The following is an 18,883-nucleotide window of genomic DNA, read 5'->3' on the forward strand; positions in this document are numbered from 1 at the left end:
GACGCAGCAACTAAATACAATGGGTAGACCCTGTTTAAACCCTGAGTTAAACTAACTTTGTGTACAAAGACTCTTTAAGACACTCACGGTGGCTGAAATACGGGCTGATGTCAGAAGAAACCAAGGAATTGTTCACTGTCTTAGGTGTCAGAGCAGACATGGCTGTTATGTTTAAAGAAAAGTCCTTTTTAGTAAGAAGTGCACATAGACATATCTAAGGATGAAACTGCATTTTTGAAATTTGCTTTTAAAAAAGATTTGCAGTTAAAAAAAAAAACCGTGGGGAAGATTCATGAAAGGAGATGGGCAAATGCGGATGATTGTTGAGGCTGAGAGGTGGTACAGAAGGACTGAGGATGCAATTCTCTCTTCTTTGGGGCATGTTTTAAAACTTTCATAAGAGAATGTTAAAAAAAGAACCCATCAGTCCTTTTAACTCAGGGGACATTTTCCCCCAAATAATCCATAAAGATATAGCTGGCTATTAAGCAATTTTGATGAGTGGTTTTTAGCTTTAAATAATATCAGATAGTCCTCAGGAAACAGAAGATGTGCAAAAATATTTAGTTATGAGGGCGTTCAGAACGATATTTCTTAATATTAGCAACAATTCAGAAATAATCAAATTACCCAGCGTTAGGGAATTGGTACGATAAATTATGGGGCGTCCATACAGTGGAGGATGGAATAGTCATATAATTGAGTTTACTCAAAAATATTTATTGACAGAACAAGCGATTCATAACAGGTTCTTAAGGGAAAAAGCAGAGTAGATTACAATGTTTTTAGTTTCTTCAAACGGCGTTCAAATATTACTGCCGCTAACGGGAGGAAAGGGAAAGGGTCAGTCGCTCAGTCGTGTCCGACTCTTTGCAACCCCAAGGACTGCAGCCCGCCAGGCTCCTCTGTCCATGGGCTTCTCCAGGCGAGAACACTGGAGTGGGTTGCCATTTCCTCCTCCAGGGGATCTTCCCAACCCAGGGATTGAACTCGGGTCTGAACCACCAGGGAGGCCCAATGGAAGGAAACACAGATCAGTCTACTTTTTTACTTCTTCTCTCTCAATCCCTCCCCATGTTCTTTGGCTTATCTGCATTTTTTATATTTCCCCCCTAAAATGGATATGTTAGCTGTATAGTAAAATATAGTAACAACATTGATTAATATTAAGAATGGGCTGCTCATCTTATGCACAAAACACAAACAGCCTTAGACTTAATGAACGAACTTACAGTTGTCAGGGGGAAGGCTAGGAGGAAGGGACAGTTAGGGAGTCTGGGAGGGACAGGTGCACATGGCTATATTTAAAATGCGTAACCACCAAGGACCTACTGTGTAGCACACGGAGCTTTTGCTCAATGTTAGGGGGCAGCCTGGATGGGAGGGGAGTTTGGGGGAGAGTGGATACATGTGTGTGTATGGCTGAGTCCCTTTGCTGTCCATCTGAAGCTATCACAACATTGTCAGTTGGCTACACTCCAATATAAAATAAAAAAAGTGGACTGTCCAGATTCAGTCCAGATCTGGGTTCAGATACCAACTGGAAGCAATTCTGGAGGCTTTTCCTGCTGGTACCTACACCTGCCCGGCCTGCCTCCCCTGGACCCGTTATGTATTCTGAGGACACATAACCAGGATTAAGCGGATACCACTTTAGTCTGATCCAGTCATTCAAATCCCTTCCAGTCTGTCTGCTCAGGGAACCCCTGGTATGTTTCCTGCAGCCAGAACAGGGCTGTAAACCTGGCTTCACATCCGAAACACCTCGGGGACTTCTAAAAAATATGTAAGTCTGGGGGCCCGTCCCACCTCTAAGACTCACCTCCCCTCCCCTAGGCGATGGAAGACAGACCAGGGCGGGAGATGTGGAAGTGGACTTGGTCACAGATTTTTGCCAATTTAGGGGGATGAGGGGCCGACTCTGTTCTCTCCCCCATCTAAAAAAAGATTGTCCTGGACGGGTAAGTCCATTCTAAGGCGAGGCCCCTCCGAAAACTGGAAGCCTGATTTCTTATCCGTAGTTCACTGGGGGTCCTGGAATGTGGGCCTACAGATATATTGCAAGGGGTCCCTGAATCTCTTTGTTCACAGGAATTGTCCAGAGTACGGATAAAATGTGCAAGCATTTCCCAAGTATTTGTAGATAACATTTTAATAAATAAAATACCAAAGTGTTACTTAATTAACAGAGCTTTTTGTTATGATAAAAATTTTCAAGTAACAGATGCTAACATGATAGCGACTATTTCTGTAAGTGTCTGAGCCCCACAGCTGTGTTCTATGGGGGTAATGTGTGGGTTCTCTTGGAAGACATTTTTACAGTTGGTATATTAGTGGTTAACAACAGTCTAATAAACCCTGGGGTAAGCATATTCTGGATTATTTGATGGCCACGTTCTAACCACACGTACGTGATTTCAGGGCTCATGTCTGCATTTGCGTGGTACCACACGATGGCTGTCCAAAGGGCCAATGTTCACTGTTTAATGAGGTGTTTCTTTAAGTGGGGCCTGAGACAGGGCCTCTGAGAAAGGGTGTGGGTCTAAAAGTCTAGTATCCTTGAGTGTAAGCTGGTGCAGCCACCTTGGAAAACAGTAGGGAGGTTCCCTAGGAAACTAAAAATAGAGGTAGCATATGCTCCAGCAATTCCACTCCTGGGCACACATCCAGACAAAACTCTGCTTCAAAAAGATGCACACGCCCCAGTGTTCACAGCAGCGTTGTTCACAATAGCCAAGACACGGAAGCAACCTAAACGTCCATCAGCAGGAATGGATAAGGAAGGCGTGGTACATATATCCAAGGGGACACGACTCGGACATAAGAAAGAACGAAATGCTGCCATTTACAGCAACGTGGATGCAACTAGAGGTGACCATACTAAGTGAAGTAAGTATCACATGATGTCACTTAAATGTGGAATCTAAAACATGACAGGAATGAACCTATCTATGAAACAGAAGCAGACTCAGTCATAGAGGGTTAGACTGGTTGCCAAGGCCGGGGGATGGTTAGGGGAGGAATGGAGTGGGAGGCTGGGATTAGCAGATGTGAGCTTTTACACATAGAATGCATAAGCAACAAGTCCACTGTGAAGCACAGAGAACTATATTCAAAATCTTGTAATAAACCATAACGGAAAAGAATATTCTTTTAGGAAAGAATGCATATATATGTGTAGAACTGAATCACTGCTGTACATCAGAAATTAACATGACACTGTGAATCAACTGTACTTCAACAAAAATAAAATAAAGGAAAATAAGGCAAATATAAATAAAGCCTAGCAATCCTTGGCTTCCTGGGGTCCCACCGGGCACGGCCCTACGGCCATACACCTAGTGGCCACCAGGTGGCGCCCCAGGACGCACTTGGGTCCCACGCGGCTTGGCCGTGGCTCCAAGGGGCGTCCCTCACTGCCCAGCCGGCCAGCTCCCTGCCAGGGGCTTCAGTGGTGACGTTGCCCGTAGAATAGAAGCAGCACGGAGGGAGTATTTATTTCTAAGGAAGCAGTTACGTTTTTGTTTTTTTTTTAACTCAGCATCCGGAGCTCAAGAGAGAGTCTGAAGGGGCTATTTTCTCCCAGTTCTGGTTCAGAAGCCTTGCCCAAGGGATGGCCCAGGAAGCCTCCCTGTCCGCCTGGCGGGTTCCCAGCTTGCAGGCCTGTCTTGGCTGCTCCCCGCGCCCCCAGGCCTCCCCAGGGGCTTTCCCGGTTGGACCTGGCCCCCTCCAGGCTTGCGAGATCCGGGCTCCCATGGAGGACGGCAGAGGTGGCCCCTCACATGCGTCTCACTGGGGGTCGCCCCAGAACCCTCCACTGCCCCAGTCACGTCAGGACTCCCACGCCTCTTCCCCAGACTTGTCTGCTGTCCACGGGTGGGCCGAGGGTCTAAGACCTGCGGGCAAGTGCTAGCAGGGGGGTCCTGAGCATCTCAGAGCTTCCACCCTCCCCAGACAGAGGCTTCTCTCTCTCCCCCTCCCTAAGGCCCCCCACCTTCTTTCCTACGTTTTTCCAGCTTTCGTCCCCCCTCTACCCCAGGCTGCCCCGTTCAACTCAAGCTGGCTCAGTCCCTGGACATGTACTTCGTTGTTGTTCAGTTACTCAGTCGTGTCCGACTCTTTGTGACCCCACAGACTGCAGCACGCCAGGCTTCCCTGTCCTTCACTGTCTCCTGGAGTTTGCTCAGATTCAGGTCCGTTGAGTCGGATGGACATGCTTTCAACCATCTCATCTCTGCTGCCCCCTTCTTTTGCCGTCAATCTTCCCCAGCATTAGGGTCTCTTTTGGTCCGTAGGGTCCCCAAGTCTCAGTCCTGCAGTAAATCTGTACGCGGCTGTTCCCTGACCCACACGGGCCGCACTTACTTTCCTGGCATGGACACTCAGCCAGCAACCAGCGACCCCTGAAAGCTGCCCCTCCCCTCTCGCCTCCAAGGGGCCTTAGCCGCAGGAGTACCTGACGGTCACTCGGGGGTCGTGGGTCACTCCGCACACCATGGAGGCCTGGGTGCCCTTGATGACGCTCTGGTCCTGGGGGGGTCTGGTGATGCGGGTCCGGGCTGAAAGACAGCAGAGAGGTGGCCTGGTGGGAAGGGGGACAGGTGGGCCCAGACGGACAGGTGAGATGCAGGTGTGGGGGAGGGGTCCGTCCAGGGAGCTGGGCCCGTGCGGCTGAACTCTACGGAGGACTGGTCCACCACGGCGAATGTCCCAGAACGCTAAGAGCCACGTGTTTCCACGGTACGTGAATTCTGGGAAGTGATGCTCATAGCGGGGGCTCTTTCAATTTTGTGCCCATGGGATGGACAAAGAAATAGAAACCTGAGGATGATCACGGCCATGTTCCCAGGGGTCCAGCCAGGGTAAAATTAGGACCGTCTGCCTCTGGGTCTAATGCATCACCCACCACGCCCCTGGCACTCAGGCTAGGAGGGCGGCCCACCCCTGTGTGTGGTACCAGACCCCAGGGGGCAGGAAGGGGCTTGGGAGGTTCCCCCAGAGCAGGGGTCAGCAAACCACAACCCAGGGGTCAAGTCCGACCGGGGGCCCGCCTGGGTAAATCCTCTCCGTGTTGGCACCCAGCCACGCCTGCTGCATTCAGCACTGCCTACGGCTGCTTTCTTGATGAGGCGGAAGAGTTCGTGGAGCTGTGACAGAGACAGTCTGGCCCACAAAGCCTGAAATACTTTCTCTCTGGCCCTTTCCAGCAGAAGTGTGCGGATTTCTGCCCTAAGGTCTACGCGCATCAGCTCTGTCTTCTCTTGGCTCGGCCAGCGTGGCAAGAGCCCTGCCCACCCAGCATCGTCCTGGGGACCGTGACCTTCCTGCCCTGTGCTCTGTGCTCCTCTGTCCAGGTCTCAGGATGTGTGGGCTGGACAGACACGCGGACGTGGGGCCGCCAGTGCTCACACATGCTCAGCGCACACTCACGTACAGGCGTGGAAAGAACCCCCGCCTGCCCCAGGCACTCACCCCACACCACCAGGTCGGCCGAGGCTTCGTCCGCCCCCCGAGAGTTGGTGGCCAGACAGGTGTAGGTGCCGGCGTCGGAGATGTGCGTGGGGCTGACCAGCAGGCTGCCGGACTCCAGAAGTGTGAAGCGCGGCAGCTGGACCGAGCCGCTGGCCAGAATGCGCTCCCCTGGGGGACACGGGGATGAGGTGGGCTCAGGCTGCCCCCTGGCCGCCCCTGGCACTTGGCCATCACAGGGGCCTGGACCACACCCTCGCCCCTCCCCCGTACCCCTGCCCAACTTTAGGAAGGCTGCAGGCGCCCCTGGAGGGGAGATGGCAGGGGTGGCAGGGCTGCAGACCAGCCTGGTTTCTGACCTGGGGACAGACACAAGGACACGCGGTCCCAGAGCAAGGGGGCCCGGACGGAGCCCAGGGCTCCTGCTGTCTCGCCTCCCACCACACTATCCGCTCTTCAGCAGGGAAGACCAGCGCTGCCTCCCGCCAGCGGGCACAGCCCTCGGAGGCAGCTGGCACCTGGACTGGGGGGAGGGGACAGACAGCTGCGCCAGGGTAGTGACGGCCGCCTGCAGAAGGATGCTTCTGGAGTCACCTTCAGGGGAGCGCAGGGGAGCGGCGGGCGGGAGCAGCCCTGGTGGGGGTGGACCTCCCACTGGGGACCCGGGGACCCTGGTGGCTGGAAGGAGAGAGGGAGGGAGACAGCGAGGAGGACCCTGGTGTCAGAGTGTCTGAGAGTGTGGTGTTGGTGACCGTATCTGTTTTTAAAGAAAATCCCACCTGCCTGTACAGAGGGGACTGTCCACGTGCAAGCCTGTGGGTGAGCGGGTCCCTTGCACACGTGTGTGGGCACACTGAACCGGTGAGTGTGTCAGGTGGGCGTGTTTGTTTCTGGGTCTGGGCGCACACCCCACCGATACTGATGAAGCATCTTCTGTGGGTCCCTCTGTTCTAAGCCCCGGGGAGACGGCGGGGGACAAAACCCAAAGCCTCGAACTGTGGGAGGCGAGGTAGTCAGCAGACTGAATGTGCCGATGGCCTTGTGTATCAGAAGGTGGGGAGACAGAGCAGTGACGGATGGAGGGAGGGTCTGGATGAGAGGAGGCTCATGTGAGCAGAGGCTGGGGGTGTGAGTGACCGTGTGTACACGTGTGAGTGTATGCGTGTGTGTCCCTGGGGAGGGTTGTGAAAGTGAGTGTACAATGCAGGGGCGTGGAGGAGTCACGGGGTAGGTGGACTAGGGGGACAGCTTGGGCTTTGCCGGCTTTGCCTGGGGAGGGGCTATGGCCCCCTCCCTGTACTAACAACCTGCTCCACGGTATTACGTCAGCCAGCACGGGCTGGTCTCCTACTTCGCAGACACGGTGCAGGCCCTTCACAGGCACCCTCTCATCTAGTTTTCACGCTGCTCCCGGGTACGTATCGTACTGTCCCCAGTTTATAGATGGAAACCTTAAGTCTCCGAGTGAGTAAATAACTCACCCAAAGTCATGGGTCTCACCAGAGGCAGAGCCTCTGGAGCCTGGAGCTGGACAGGGCAGCACATGGTTCGTCCCGTGGTGTAAAAGAAGCCCTCTGGGGTTGTACAGTGCACAACCTTCCCGAGTGTACATGGGAAACCCCACCTGACTGGCTCCGGAACTGAGCCCCAGGACCGCCCTAGACTTCTGGTCACCCTCTAAAGTCAATCAGTCTCACGTACCTTTTTGCCAAGTGATGGCCGGCCGGGGCGCCCCCGAAGTCTCACAGGCCAGCACCACTGACATGCCGTCGATCACCGTGCTGTCCAGGGGCCCCCTGGTGATATTGGGGGCGATGCCTGCAAAGGGAGACAGTGGGGCGTGTTAGCCACATCCAGGTTCTTGTCCTGCCTTGCCACTCCCGTTGGTGTGGGTCCTTCTTCAGGGAAGGATGCAGGTGTCCTCATAGGACCCCGGTGTCGGGAAGAACCAGAGTACCCACGAGTGCCCCCTCACCACCCGCCCCGTGGAAGGACTCTGGTGATGCCAGTCCCTGCCCTGCCTCGATTCTCAAGCCTCCATCTGGCAGAGACTGAGGACTCCCAAGGGCAACTGACATCCTCCATGACAAGGCAGATGGGATTCATCTTTCACTAAAGGTGAAATCGAGGCTCTGGTTTGTAAAAGAAAAAAAACAGTGCTGGCTGCAGAAGCAGCAGGCATGATGGGCCAGAGTCACCCCGCTCCGGGGGGAGAGCCTTCTGGGGTCCTATTTCTGCATCTACAGCAGCCTGTTCTCGGGAGGCCCCTGGCTTGGAGGAAAGCTGTGTCCTGGGGGGCGGGGGGGAGAGGGGAGGGGCTCGGGCAGGACAGGGAGGGGGACTCACTGGTGACGGCCAGGTAGGTGGAGGTCTGTGCCTCGCCGGCCGCGTTTCGGGCAAAGCACTGGAACATGCCGGTGTCATCGGGCAGCAGCCCACTGATCTGCAGGCCCCCGTCGCCTCGCTGCCGGAAGCGGCTTGGCCTTCCCGCCTCCACCACGGCCGCGTCCTTGTACCAGGAGATGGAGGGTGGCGGGACCCCTAGGGGTCGAGCGCCCACCGTCAGCCGCCTCCGAGGGATGCTCTGGCCTCAGAGGCTGGGGCTGCAAGTCCTCGGGGGACGGGGCGGATCTCTGGTGTGTTCTGGTTTCTAGAACATTCTTAGTGAGTGCTTGAGTGCTAGGTCGCTTCAGTCGTGTCCGACTCTTTGTGACCCCACGGACTGTAGCCTGCCAGGCTCCTCTGTCCATGGGATTCTCCAGGCAAGAATACCGGAGTGGGTTGCCATGCCCTCCTCCAGGGGAGCTTTCCAACCCAGGGATCAAACCCGTGTCTCCTGTGGCTCCAGCCCTGCAGGCGGATTCTTTACCTGCTGAGCCACGGGGAAGCCTGAACCTTCTCAGAGGTGCCACTATTGGTCTTGGAAGCGGGGAGAGTTGTTCTTAGGTTCTCAAATTCTCATAGAATAGGCATTCCAAGAAAATTTAAAAGTTTCTGGGGTTAGTTCAGCTTGGAAAGGCTGGACATACTGTATTTTATTCTGGCATATTTAGCAGAGTCTTTTGTATGCTCTGGGAACGTGCAGCTGGCCTTTCCAAACCCAGGTGAGCACACAGCCCCGTGTCTAGGGGCTCACAGGTGGGATGGGGGTTTCTTCGGAAGCCCCGTTTGCCCTGTCTGCACAGGGAGGAGCGTGGGGGCTCCTCCTAACCCCTCAGCCTTGCCCAAGCTGTGTCCTCAGCCTGGCACCCTTTCCCCACATCCCCTGGCCCCCCCATCTCTCCCTCTGCGTCCCTACTCAAAACGTGACTCCCACAGAAAGGCTCCCCAGGCTCCGTTCGAATGACCACCCTCCGGCGCGAGCCCCTCAGCCTGCCTGCTCCTCCTTCCCCCGCACTTTTCCACCCCGACACCCGCCGACACCGTATTTCACCCACTCCGAGCTACGCCTTTGTTCGCATCGTAATGTCTCTGAGATGAGGACGTGTCTTACAACCGACAGCATGTCATAATTTAATTGGCAGCCTTTTTTCTTTCTTAGTGGCGCATAAAATAATGGGGCATCTTACAACCCATGGCATTTTAGATGAAATGAAATAAGGTATCTTTATTTGTTTATTGGTTTGTCTGCCTCCCTCACGAGAACGCACGTTCTGTAATAGCAGGGATCTGGCTCTTGGGTTCATTCTGTGTCTCTCCAGCCCTGAGAACAGTCTCGGCACATGTTGCTGAAAGTGTAAGATACTCGGTCGTGTCCGACTCTTTGGGACCCCCATGGACTGTAGCCCTCCAGGCTCCTCTGTCCATGGGATTCTCCAGGCAAGAATACTGGAGCAGGTTGCCAGTCCCTTCTCCAGGGGATCGTCCTGACCCAGGGATCGTGGTAAGCCAGCCCCCACCAAATGTTTGTCCAGTAAATCACTGTCTTCCCCTCCTGTGATCTCAGGATGGGGGTCAGTGTGCCCCCTCCTCCACGGGACCCTCCCTCCTGCCAGGGTTATAATCTCCTCTCTGCTCATCCTATCATCCCATTATCCCACATTGCACCCTGGTTTTGGGGTGTCTTTTAGCTCAGCTGAACTCAAAGGAGAAGGATGGGGATGGGAAAAGCAGTAAGTGTGCAAGAACTCTGACAGAGGCTGGGGGTTAAGTAGAAATGGTGGGAGGAGATGAAGCAGAATGGCCCAGAAACCAGGCAGAGACACATCCAAGTTCTAGCAGTTCTGACATAACGACAATATGGCATTGTCTGCAACTCTCACTTTATGGGCAATTTGAGTCTGTCACCTATCCTGAAATTATGGTAATTTGGATTCATTTGTAACCTTCAAGTTATGGTAACACGGGGTTGATTTCCAGCCCTGAGATTATGGTAATTTGGCCTGTTTGCTTCCTGGGGTGTCTGCTTACAGCCAGACTGACTCTCTGCTCAATGGTGAGAGGGTGGCAGACTTTAGAAAAGTCTGTGCCAGGGATGGGAGAGGTTGAAGTTCTGCAGGGACCTCGTCCCCCTCCAACCATGCCACCAGGTTACCTTTGGCCCGACAGGGAATGTCCACCACCTTCTCCATCTCTGCCGTGATGTGTCTCTCTGGCTCCTTGACAAACTGAGGTGGCTCTGCAGGAGGAAGGACCAGGGGAGGGGATCAGAGCCATGCTCCTGTTGATATGGCCGCTGTTTGGGTCACCTGTGCTGCCCCTTCCCATCGGGGGGACAGCAGCCCCGCCCCGCCTCACCCAGCACGGACAGGTAGGCGCCGCGGGCGACGGAGGGGACACTGCTGCTACGCAGGACGGCCTCACACTCGTAGTAGCCGGCGTCGCTGGCGGTGGGGTTGGGGATGGTGAGCCGGCGGTTGTAGTCACTGATGCCACTGGACAGCAGCGCCCCATCCTTCTTCCAAATGATGTGCAGCTTGATCAGAGGCCTGGATGGGGCAAGGGACAAGGCAGTCAGCCACAGAGCCTCCCAGGGGCTCGGGAGGCAGGGCAGGGTGTGGTGAGGCATGCAGATGCGGGGGCCAGGCGTCTGAGTTTGCCCTGACCCTGACACTTCTAGGTGCAGGCCATTGTGTGGGCTGGTCCTTCAGGGCTCTGGGCCTCAGTTTCCACATCTGTACAATGGGAACAACTGTGCCCTGCTCCCCGGGGGTTGTGGAGAGGGCAGACCTGGCCCCGCGATAACTCCTGCTCGAGGGCTCTCGAGAGCAGGAAAGTGGCCCTTCCACACGTCTCTCTGCCCCTGCTCTGCTCCAGTTCCCATGCCCTGTCCAGTGTAAGTCAGTGGATGGGAGAGTGTGAAAGTCCTGAAATGCACTTCTGGGGTCTCAGTTGCAACATGCATGAGTCTTTAGTTGCAGCATGTGGGATCTAGTTCCCTGACCAGGGATCAAATCTAGGCCCCCTGCTTTGGGATCACAGAGTCTTAACCACTGGACCAGCAGGGAAGTCCCGCTTTCCTCTTGCCCACGCCTTCATACAAGGAGGGCACGGCCAGCAGAGGCGAGCAGCTGCTCCCCAGGCTGCTCTGAATGTTGGAAGCGAGTGGACCCCCCACCAACGCCAAATGTCCTGGGCTGGGATCTGCTCCTCTCAGATGGGCCCTGCTTACGTCCGGCAGCTCTCTGACCACCGACCCATCACCCCTCCTCCAGGCTAAATACCCCGTCTTCTTTCGTGGGGCCTCATGAGACAGTTCTGGACCCTCATGAATTCCACCTGGTCTCTTCGGAGCCCGCAGGTCAGGAGCGCCCACTGGGGTTAAAGTGGGGGGGAGCGGAGGCAGAACCCACCTGGCATTGGCCACACACTCCATGGTCACCTCCGAGGTCCCGGCCACCACACTGGTGTTCTTGGGAGGAACGATGATGGCTGGAGCGATGGGGTCTGCAGAGCCGCCAACATCTGGGGAGAGGAACAGATGCTGGGAATCCCATCCGAGCCCCATCCCCACCAGAGGGACGCCGCGGGAGACCTTTGTCCTTATTTGGGGGTGGGGTGGGCAGATGCTCCGTAGCCCCAGAGCTGAACCTCCAGACATTGACCCGAGGGACCCTCCCACTTTCTGTCCTCTGCTGATGGGTCTCTGACAGGGTCCAGGGAGAGCCCACAGGAGGCCTCAGGATGCAACCCCCACCTATAATGCAGCCATGCCCTCCTCCTCATCCCCCGTCCTGTTTTTTTTTTTTGGCCTTCAGAATCCTTCCCTCCACCTGCATAAACGCCGTGACAATGACAGTACATTGTCAGTAAGCCAACAACGTCTTGTCAGCTTGCTTCTTTATTTGCCACCTCTTCCACCAGAATGCAAACTCCCCATACTGGGCTGAATACTGTCCCTCAAGTTCATGTCCATGACAGCTGTGAACGTCCCCTTATTTGCAGAGAGGGGCTTTGCAAGCGCGGTCAAGTTAAGATGAGGTCCTGCTGCGTCAGGGTGAGCCCAAAGTCCAGCCTGATAAAATAGATGACTACTGAGAACCTGCTGTCTAGCACAGGGGCCTCTACCCAGCGCTGTGGCCACCTAAATGAGAAGGAAATCCAAAGAAGAGGGGAGATATGTATACGCAGGGCTGATCCATTTTGTTGTACAGAAGAAACGAAGACAAGACTGGAAAGCAACTGTAAACTCCAAGAAAAATTAATTAAAAATAACAAGAAAAAGAAGTGTCAGTCGCTCAGTCATGTCTGACTCTTTGTGACCCCATGGACTGCAGCCCACCAGGCTCCTCTGTCCATGGGGTTCTCCAGGCAAGAAGACGAGTAGGTTATCATCTTCTCCTCCAGGGGATCTTCCTGATCCAGGGATCAAACCCGCATCTTCTGTGTCTCCTGCATTGGCAGGTGGATTCTTTACCCGCTGAGCCATCAGGGAAGCCCAGTAAAGGCAGGAGACTTTCCTGCTTTATTCTTTGAGTCTTTTAAGAAGAGGCCAGGCTCTTCTCTTTGTGGTCAGCCCAAGCCCCATACTGGCAGAAACTCCACTACATCCTGTACACCTGCTCCCTGGCTCCTGAAAATACAAGCCCGGAGGACTTTTTCTCTCGTGACAAGTCCATCCAGTTGGCCCCTGTCCAGGAGGCTCTGGAGGTGGCAGGCCATAATGACTCACACGGCCCCGGGGCAATGGCAAATGTACATCCTTTATGGGGAAGTCAGGCCGCCTGGTCAGCCCCGGGAAAGGTTTTCCTGCTGGGTCTCCCAGGCCTTGCTGGGAAAGGCCCAGAGAGAATGTGAATAAAATGTAAAAAATAAAGTAAAATGAAGGGGGAAAGAAAGGAAGCATATAAACCAAAATAATTGCAACAATATAAAAGCCTCGTGTAGGTGCCATAAAGAGCGATCGGATTGAAAGCTGCTGATATAGCCGAATCCATAAAAGTGTGCTCCACGTTGTTTATTACATGCCGGGCCGCACAGGTTCCGAGGCCCAGATTAATGGGGCTCAAGGAGGAGCCAGACAGTCAGAGTCCCGCGGCCCTGATGGGTAAACACAGCCCTCGGAGTTTAAAAATATGAGGGTGCCTCCCCCCACCAGACCTTGGGGCTGCCTTGTCGGCTTCAGGAGGTTAAAGAGGAGACTGACACCCCCTCGAGGATCCTGGCGTCTTGCCCAGGCCCAGGTGGCAGCTGGCAAGGCTCAAGGGAAGGGGCCCCCCGGATTCAGGAAAGGATGGCCTGGGGCTCAGGAAGACCTGGTTCAGAACCTCGTTTTGCACCCCGGGCACCCTGGGCACGGCTCTGGCTGCTCTCCTCACTTCCCAAGTCTGTTTTCTCAGCTGAAAAATGGGGGTTAGAAATCACTGTCTCTCAGGGTTGTATGGGTTCAGCCCCTGACTCGACAAACCTTCTCTGGTCAAAGGCTCAGTACGTGCCAGGCTGCATGCCAGGCACAGGGATTCCCCCCAGGGGAGACGGGCAGGGCTCTGTCCCCCTGGCATGCACAGTCTGGGGGAGAAGTCAGATCAGTGCTTAGGTGTTTATGAGGTTAAAGATGCCCGCCATAGGTGCCTGGAGGGAAGGTCCTGGGGGTCGTGGCTAAGTTGCTCAGGGGCAAGTGCAGAGTGCCCGGCACATAGTAGGTGCTCAACAGGTGACAGTCCCTCCTCCGGGGAGTTGCCTGCTGTCCTTGGGGCGGGGGTGGGGTTTCTTTGCTTCTTCTTCCCCACCCCCAGCTCAGCCTGGGCCAAGTGATGGAGCCAGAGGCCTCCAGGAGGTGAAGTCATGACTCTCAGGGGAAAGAGCTTGACCGAGGGAAAGAGCACACAGGTGCTAAGGGCTTCAGGAGATCAGCAAAGCCTCCAGGGCCTGGGGGACTGGAGGGGGACTCAGGGAGCCAGAAGGAAGAAGAGCATTCCAGAACGGGGCCCTGTGCGGGTGCCGGTGAGACCAACTGGGGAGCTGGAGGTAAAGGCAGGCGCCAAGCCGAGGTGGCCTCAGGGCGCTGGGAAGGGTGGGGGGAGAGAGCCCCCAGCAGACGTGAGGGTCCTGGCCCACACGCCACCCTGCCCCCGGCCCCCTCTCCTGATCGGTCAGGGCGTCTCCTGGCTGAGCCCGTACATCCTCAGAATCCTTCTTAACACAGTGCAACAATGGATTGGTTCTTGTGGCTGTTCAGTAGCTAAGTTGTGTCCGACTCTTTGTGATCCCATGGACTATGCTGCCAGGCTCCTCTGTCCAACGGGCTTCCCAGGTGACTCAGTAGTAAGGAATCTGTCTGCCAATCCAGGAGATGGGAATTCGATCCCTGGGTTGGAAAGATGCCCTGGAGAAGGAAATGGCAACCCAATCCAGTATTCTTGCCGGGGAAATCGCATGGACAATCGGACACGACGGAGCGACTGAACAGCAAAATCAACAAACAACAGATTGGAGCAGATGGCAAGGTGAGTGCCGTTCTCCATCCCTACTCGGGGGAGTCAAGGCAGATTTGATTGGGAGAGGTTGGATCAGGGCCAGATTATTGAGAATTTACAAACTTGGCTAGGAGTTGGGAGTCCGCCCCAGGTGAGTATATGGTAACAGAGGGGTGGACGGACATGAGGATACAATGTCTCAACCTGGGGCCCTCTTTACAGAGAAATGTTAAGCCCAAGAGGAAAACACTCTTAAATCCTCCAATTCTTATTCCCAGCCCTGGAAGATACGTATATTATAGTGTCCTTTCTAGAAAAATGGTAGTTGAGGTTCAGAGTAGTGAAGGGGCTTCCCCAAGCTCACACAGCTCACGGCCTTAAACACTCCTGCACTCATTGCTTGTGCTGCGGGCTCCCTGTTTTCAAAGAAGGGAAGATGGGTTGGGATTTGGTCACCTGGGTGGGAGATGGTGGCAGGAGGTCAGACTGAAGGTGTTCAAGGGGGAACCTTCAGGAGCAGGAGGCTGGAGTTCCCCGGGGGTGCAGGGCGACGTGCCCAGAGAAGATAGGAAGGGGGGCTCGTGGAAGCCCAGGGACCCGGCGTGAGGCAGTGGGGGGGACAAAGGGCTGAGAATCAGGCATCTCCGCCTGTTCACTTCAGGGGAGAAGGAAGCAGGAGGCAGGAGACCTGGGTGAGACAGGGAGGGTTCTAGAAGCTCAGGTTACAAGGTGCCAGGGAGGGGGTCAGTGGGGCTGAGCCGTGAGCATCAGGGAGAATCAGGGTGGAGGAAGTGGGTTTGTAACCGGGAGGTCCCCGGGGATGGGACCTGAGAAACCAGCGGAGCGGGAGGGGGCCAGGACCGGGAGTGAAGACCGGGAGGCTTCGTGACTTCTGGAGAGTCGGAAGAGCCGACAGCGGGTGCCTCTCGCCCAAAGGGGGATGTGTGCGCCTCTAGACATCCGGGGAGTGGCTAATGGGCTGAGTGTTGCAGGCAGGGAAACCGGGTCCCGTTCACGGCTTTGTGAATCATTAGTGAATGCCACCGAGAAGTAAATTGCTTCACCTCTTCACCTGTTTCCTCAGCTTTCTCATCTGTAACTCGGTGGAGAGGAGTAACAGCCCGCCTCCAAGGACTGCTGTTAACGATGGAACAGCGGTGCCCAGACGGTGCCCAGCCCACGGGAGCGGTGGAAAGGGGGGCTCTCGGTGCGACGGGAAGGCAGAGAGGGGCCACCCGGGTGGACCTGCCCTGGGAGGACACACCTGACTATCAGGGGCTCTCTGCCAGGGGTGGGAGGCTGGGCTGACTCTGGGTCTCGGGGAGGCCGGCCAGGAGGAGGGGGCAGGCACAGGATACAGGGCATCAGCTCTAGAGAGTGGGGTGAATGGGGCCCCAAGGATCACTTGGAAAAGCTGCAGGCAAAGCAGAGCAAGCGCTGGCATCTCCCAGGTGCGCTCATGATGTGGGCGGGGCCCCGGGGCAGGAGGAAGCTTGAGGGTCCCCACTCGGGGATGAAGTTGGGTCTCGCTGCCCCAGGACAGTTTTGATAACAGGTGCGGTGGGGGGCAGTCATTCTTCCCAGTCACCTCACTGAATCCTCCCAACGATGCTTTGCCACAGGCATCACGTTGAGTGCGTGTGTGCGTGCGTGCTTAGCTGCCCAGTCGTGTCCGACTCTTTGCGACCCCGTGGACTATAGCCCACCAGGCTCCTTTGTCCGTGGGATTTTCCAGGCAAGAATAATACAGCAGGCTGCTATTTCCTCCTCCAGGGGATCTTCCCAACCCAGGAATTGAACCCACGTATCTTACGTCTCCTGCACTGAAGGCGGGTACTTTACCCGCTGAGCCATCGGGGAAGCCCATGCTTTGCCACAGGCGTTCCGTTACAGATGAGGAAACTGTGGCTCGGGGACCATGTGACTGGACCACAGGTCAAGTGGGTGGAGGGCAGGGAGACAAGTCGCTCCTCTCCCCTGGGCCAGCGTCCAGCTGCCCAGGAGCCCAGGGCCGACCTGCCCCATCCAACATGGGGGTGGTTGGGGGGGTGGGGGGAGAACCACGGGTGGCCACGAGCTCTTGAGTGACCGATGTCCCTTTGATGGAACGGGATTGAATTTTATCTAATTTACACTTAATTAAAAGCAGATCCCCGAGTCAGTTATTAGAACATTTCTAAGTATGTATAGAACAACTTGGGCTTCCGATCCCACCTTTCCAGCTGTACACTTTATGAAATCTAAATACAGATCATGTATTCCAGATGAAAATCCAGCATCCAAATTTGAGATGTGCTTCAAGTGTAAAATACACACGGATTTTCAAAGACTTAAAAAAAAAATAACAGTGTAAAGTATCTCATTAATATTTTCTATCTTGATTGTATGTTCAGCTGATAATATTTTGTATATATTGGGTTAAATAAAGTGTAATTAATTCACCAATTCCTTTTTCCTTTTGAAATAGTGAGCTACTGGCAAATTTTAAATTGCATATGTGGTTCATATTATAATTCCATTGCATGGTGCAGCTCTAATCAGGACCCAGTGGGACCACCAGCCAGGTATGAAGTTGTCAAGAGCTGTGGTGGTCCGAGTGAGGTCACCTGGCTGACACCTGGGCAGGGGGCAACTCTGGGGGTCACTGGCCTTTGCTCTCTCTGTCTCCATCTCCGAAGAGCATGGATGTTTCCCGAGGGATGCAAAGGAGCTGCCTGCCCTGAGCAGAGAGGGGGTGAGGGGGCGGGGGTGGGGGTGGGGAGCGGAGGGAGAGACAGATGGGGGAGACGCTGCTGGGGTGGGCGAAGTCGCAATTGCTCCCAGGAAACTGGCTGGCAGGCCGGCAGCTGGGGGATTTGTGTCAGTGACAAGCACCAGGATTTGAAGTGCAGTCACTCGTGGGAGGAGAAATTAGCTGAAAATCAGCTGATTCCGCTCTCAATCCAGTACAAATCCTGAGAGCAGGGGGCGAGGGGCGACGGGGTGGGAGAAACACACAACGGTGTGGGGGAGGCTCGGGCAGACGTGGGGCCTGGGGGAACCCGGCCTCTTCCTGGTGGGCCCGCCGGAGGGCTGCGGGAGGGAGCAGAGAGTGAACGACCACCCTGCCCCTACCACCATCCTCGGTTGGCCGGGAGGAGGCTGGGTGCTGGGGGAGGAAGGCAGAGCGGAGTCGGGGGAGGCTCCAACCTCAGTCTCAGGGTCAACTGAGTCACCCAGGAAGATGCCTGACCTTGACTCGGACCAAACGGCTCGATTCCATTAGCCTCCAGGTATTCAAAGCGCTGGAAAATACATGGGGAAAAACACCCCCTCTGATGGTTCCTTTTCCCATAGAAACAGCAGCCCCAGACCTGGGGGCTGGGCCCCCAGGATGCCAGGATGAGTGAGACCCTGGCTCAAGTCAATGTCAGAGGTCACACTTGTGACCCTCATGGGTCAGCATGCAGACCAGAACTCTGCTCCTTGCATCCAGGTCTCTTTCTTGGCAGACAGGAGCCTGGTCTGGGGAAGGGGGGTCACTGCAGATATGGGAAGGGGTTTTGCAGATGCCAGAAGGCTCAGGCACGGGCAGGTCAGGACTGGGGAATGTTCTGGGTTTTCTGAGGCTTCCCAGGTAGCTTGGTGGTAAAGAAACTGCCTGCCAATGCAGGAGACGTGGGTTCTATTCCTGGGTCAGGAAGATACCTTGGAGGAGGAAATGGCAACCCACTCCAGTATCCTTGCCTGGAGAATCCCACGGACAGAGGAGCCTGGCGGGCTACAGTCCTTGAGGTCGCAAAAGACACGACTTAGTGACTCATCAACAACAACTGGGCTTTCTGGGCCCTGGAAGACAGAGGCTGGCATCAGAGGAAGGACGTGGGAAGGTCCTGTGCTGGCTGGCACCCTTCTTGTGCTGCTGGCGGGGACGTCCCCGCAGGACCATGGATGATGAATGAGGCTGCTTGTGGAGCAGCAGTTGTGCAGATGTGAAGGACGTGAACATCTGGCTCTCTCAGGCTGCGTGGCGCTTGGCCGCTGCAGGAAACTCTGGCCCCGTCCCACGGACTCGGTGACTCCCCACCTCCTCTGCCTCCCAGGGATGGTGCGTGGGGTGGGGGGAGCGGGGCTGGGGAGAACGCCCCCCAGCATCTCCATCAGGGCCTGGAAACCTGCTCTCAGTCTCGGCCAGACAAACGCTTCTCCGTCAAGGAGACTCAAGGAGTCACCCATTCCGTTTGCTCCTCTCTGCACTCTGCCACTGAGGAGGGCCTTGCCTCTCTCCTCCAGGGTGGGGGGCAGGCTCTGGCGATGGACAGGGCACTTTGAGGCGGCAGCCTGGGCAGAAGGCCTGTGTTCCCATCAGCGGGGATGGCTCGGCTCCAACTGCAAGTGGTGCCTTGTATGTGCCAGCTGAGTGCAGGCAGTTAGCACACTTCTTTAACAACGAGCTTCCCAGCTCCTGGTGAGCCCTCGCCACCGGCACTTGAGCCCCAGGGGTGGCTGTAGTCCTCCCGTGCACACTCTTTTCCCAACATTTCATGCCTTCCCCGGGTCTCCAGGGGGCCCCGCTAACA

General features: G+C 55.5%; 1 protein-coding gene across 1 annotated transcript in view; it reads right to left on the reverse strand.

The window, feature by feature from the left end:
* The window catches only part of SDK2 (sidekick cell adhesion molecule 2), a 268,402-nt gene that overhangs the window by 75,263 nt on the left and 174,256 nt on the right, over positions 1–18,883 (reverse strand). The window contains exons 6-12 of the mRNA XM_081581340.1: positions 11,262–11,373; positions 10,207–10,397; positions 10,004–10,087; positions 7,816–8,010; positions 7,171–7,287; positions 5,473–5,640; positions 4,457–4,559 (exon numbers count right to left, since the gene is read on the reverse strand). Coding sequence (XP_081437466.1) covers positions 4,457–4,559; positions 5,473–5,640; positions 7,171–7,287; positions 7,816–8,010; positions 10,004–10,087; positions 10,207–10,397; positions 11,262–11,373 — 970 coding nt within the window. The remainder of the gene's footprint in view (positions 1–4,456; positions 4,560–5,472; positions 5,641–7,170; positions 7,288–7,815; positions 8,011–10,003; positions 10,088–10,206; positions 10,398–11,261; positions 11,374–18,883) is intronic.

This window comes from Giraffa tippelskirchi, chromosome 3 (assembly GCF_054371585.1).
Source record: "Giraffa tippelskirchi isolate mGirTip1 chromosome 3, T2T-mGirTip1v1.2.pri, whole genome shotgun sequence".
In the NCBI taxonomy this organism is placed as follows: Eukaryota; Metazoa; Chordata; class Mammalia; order Artiodactyla; family Giraffidae; genus Giraffa; species Giraffa tippelskirchi.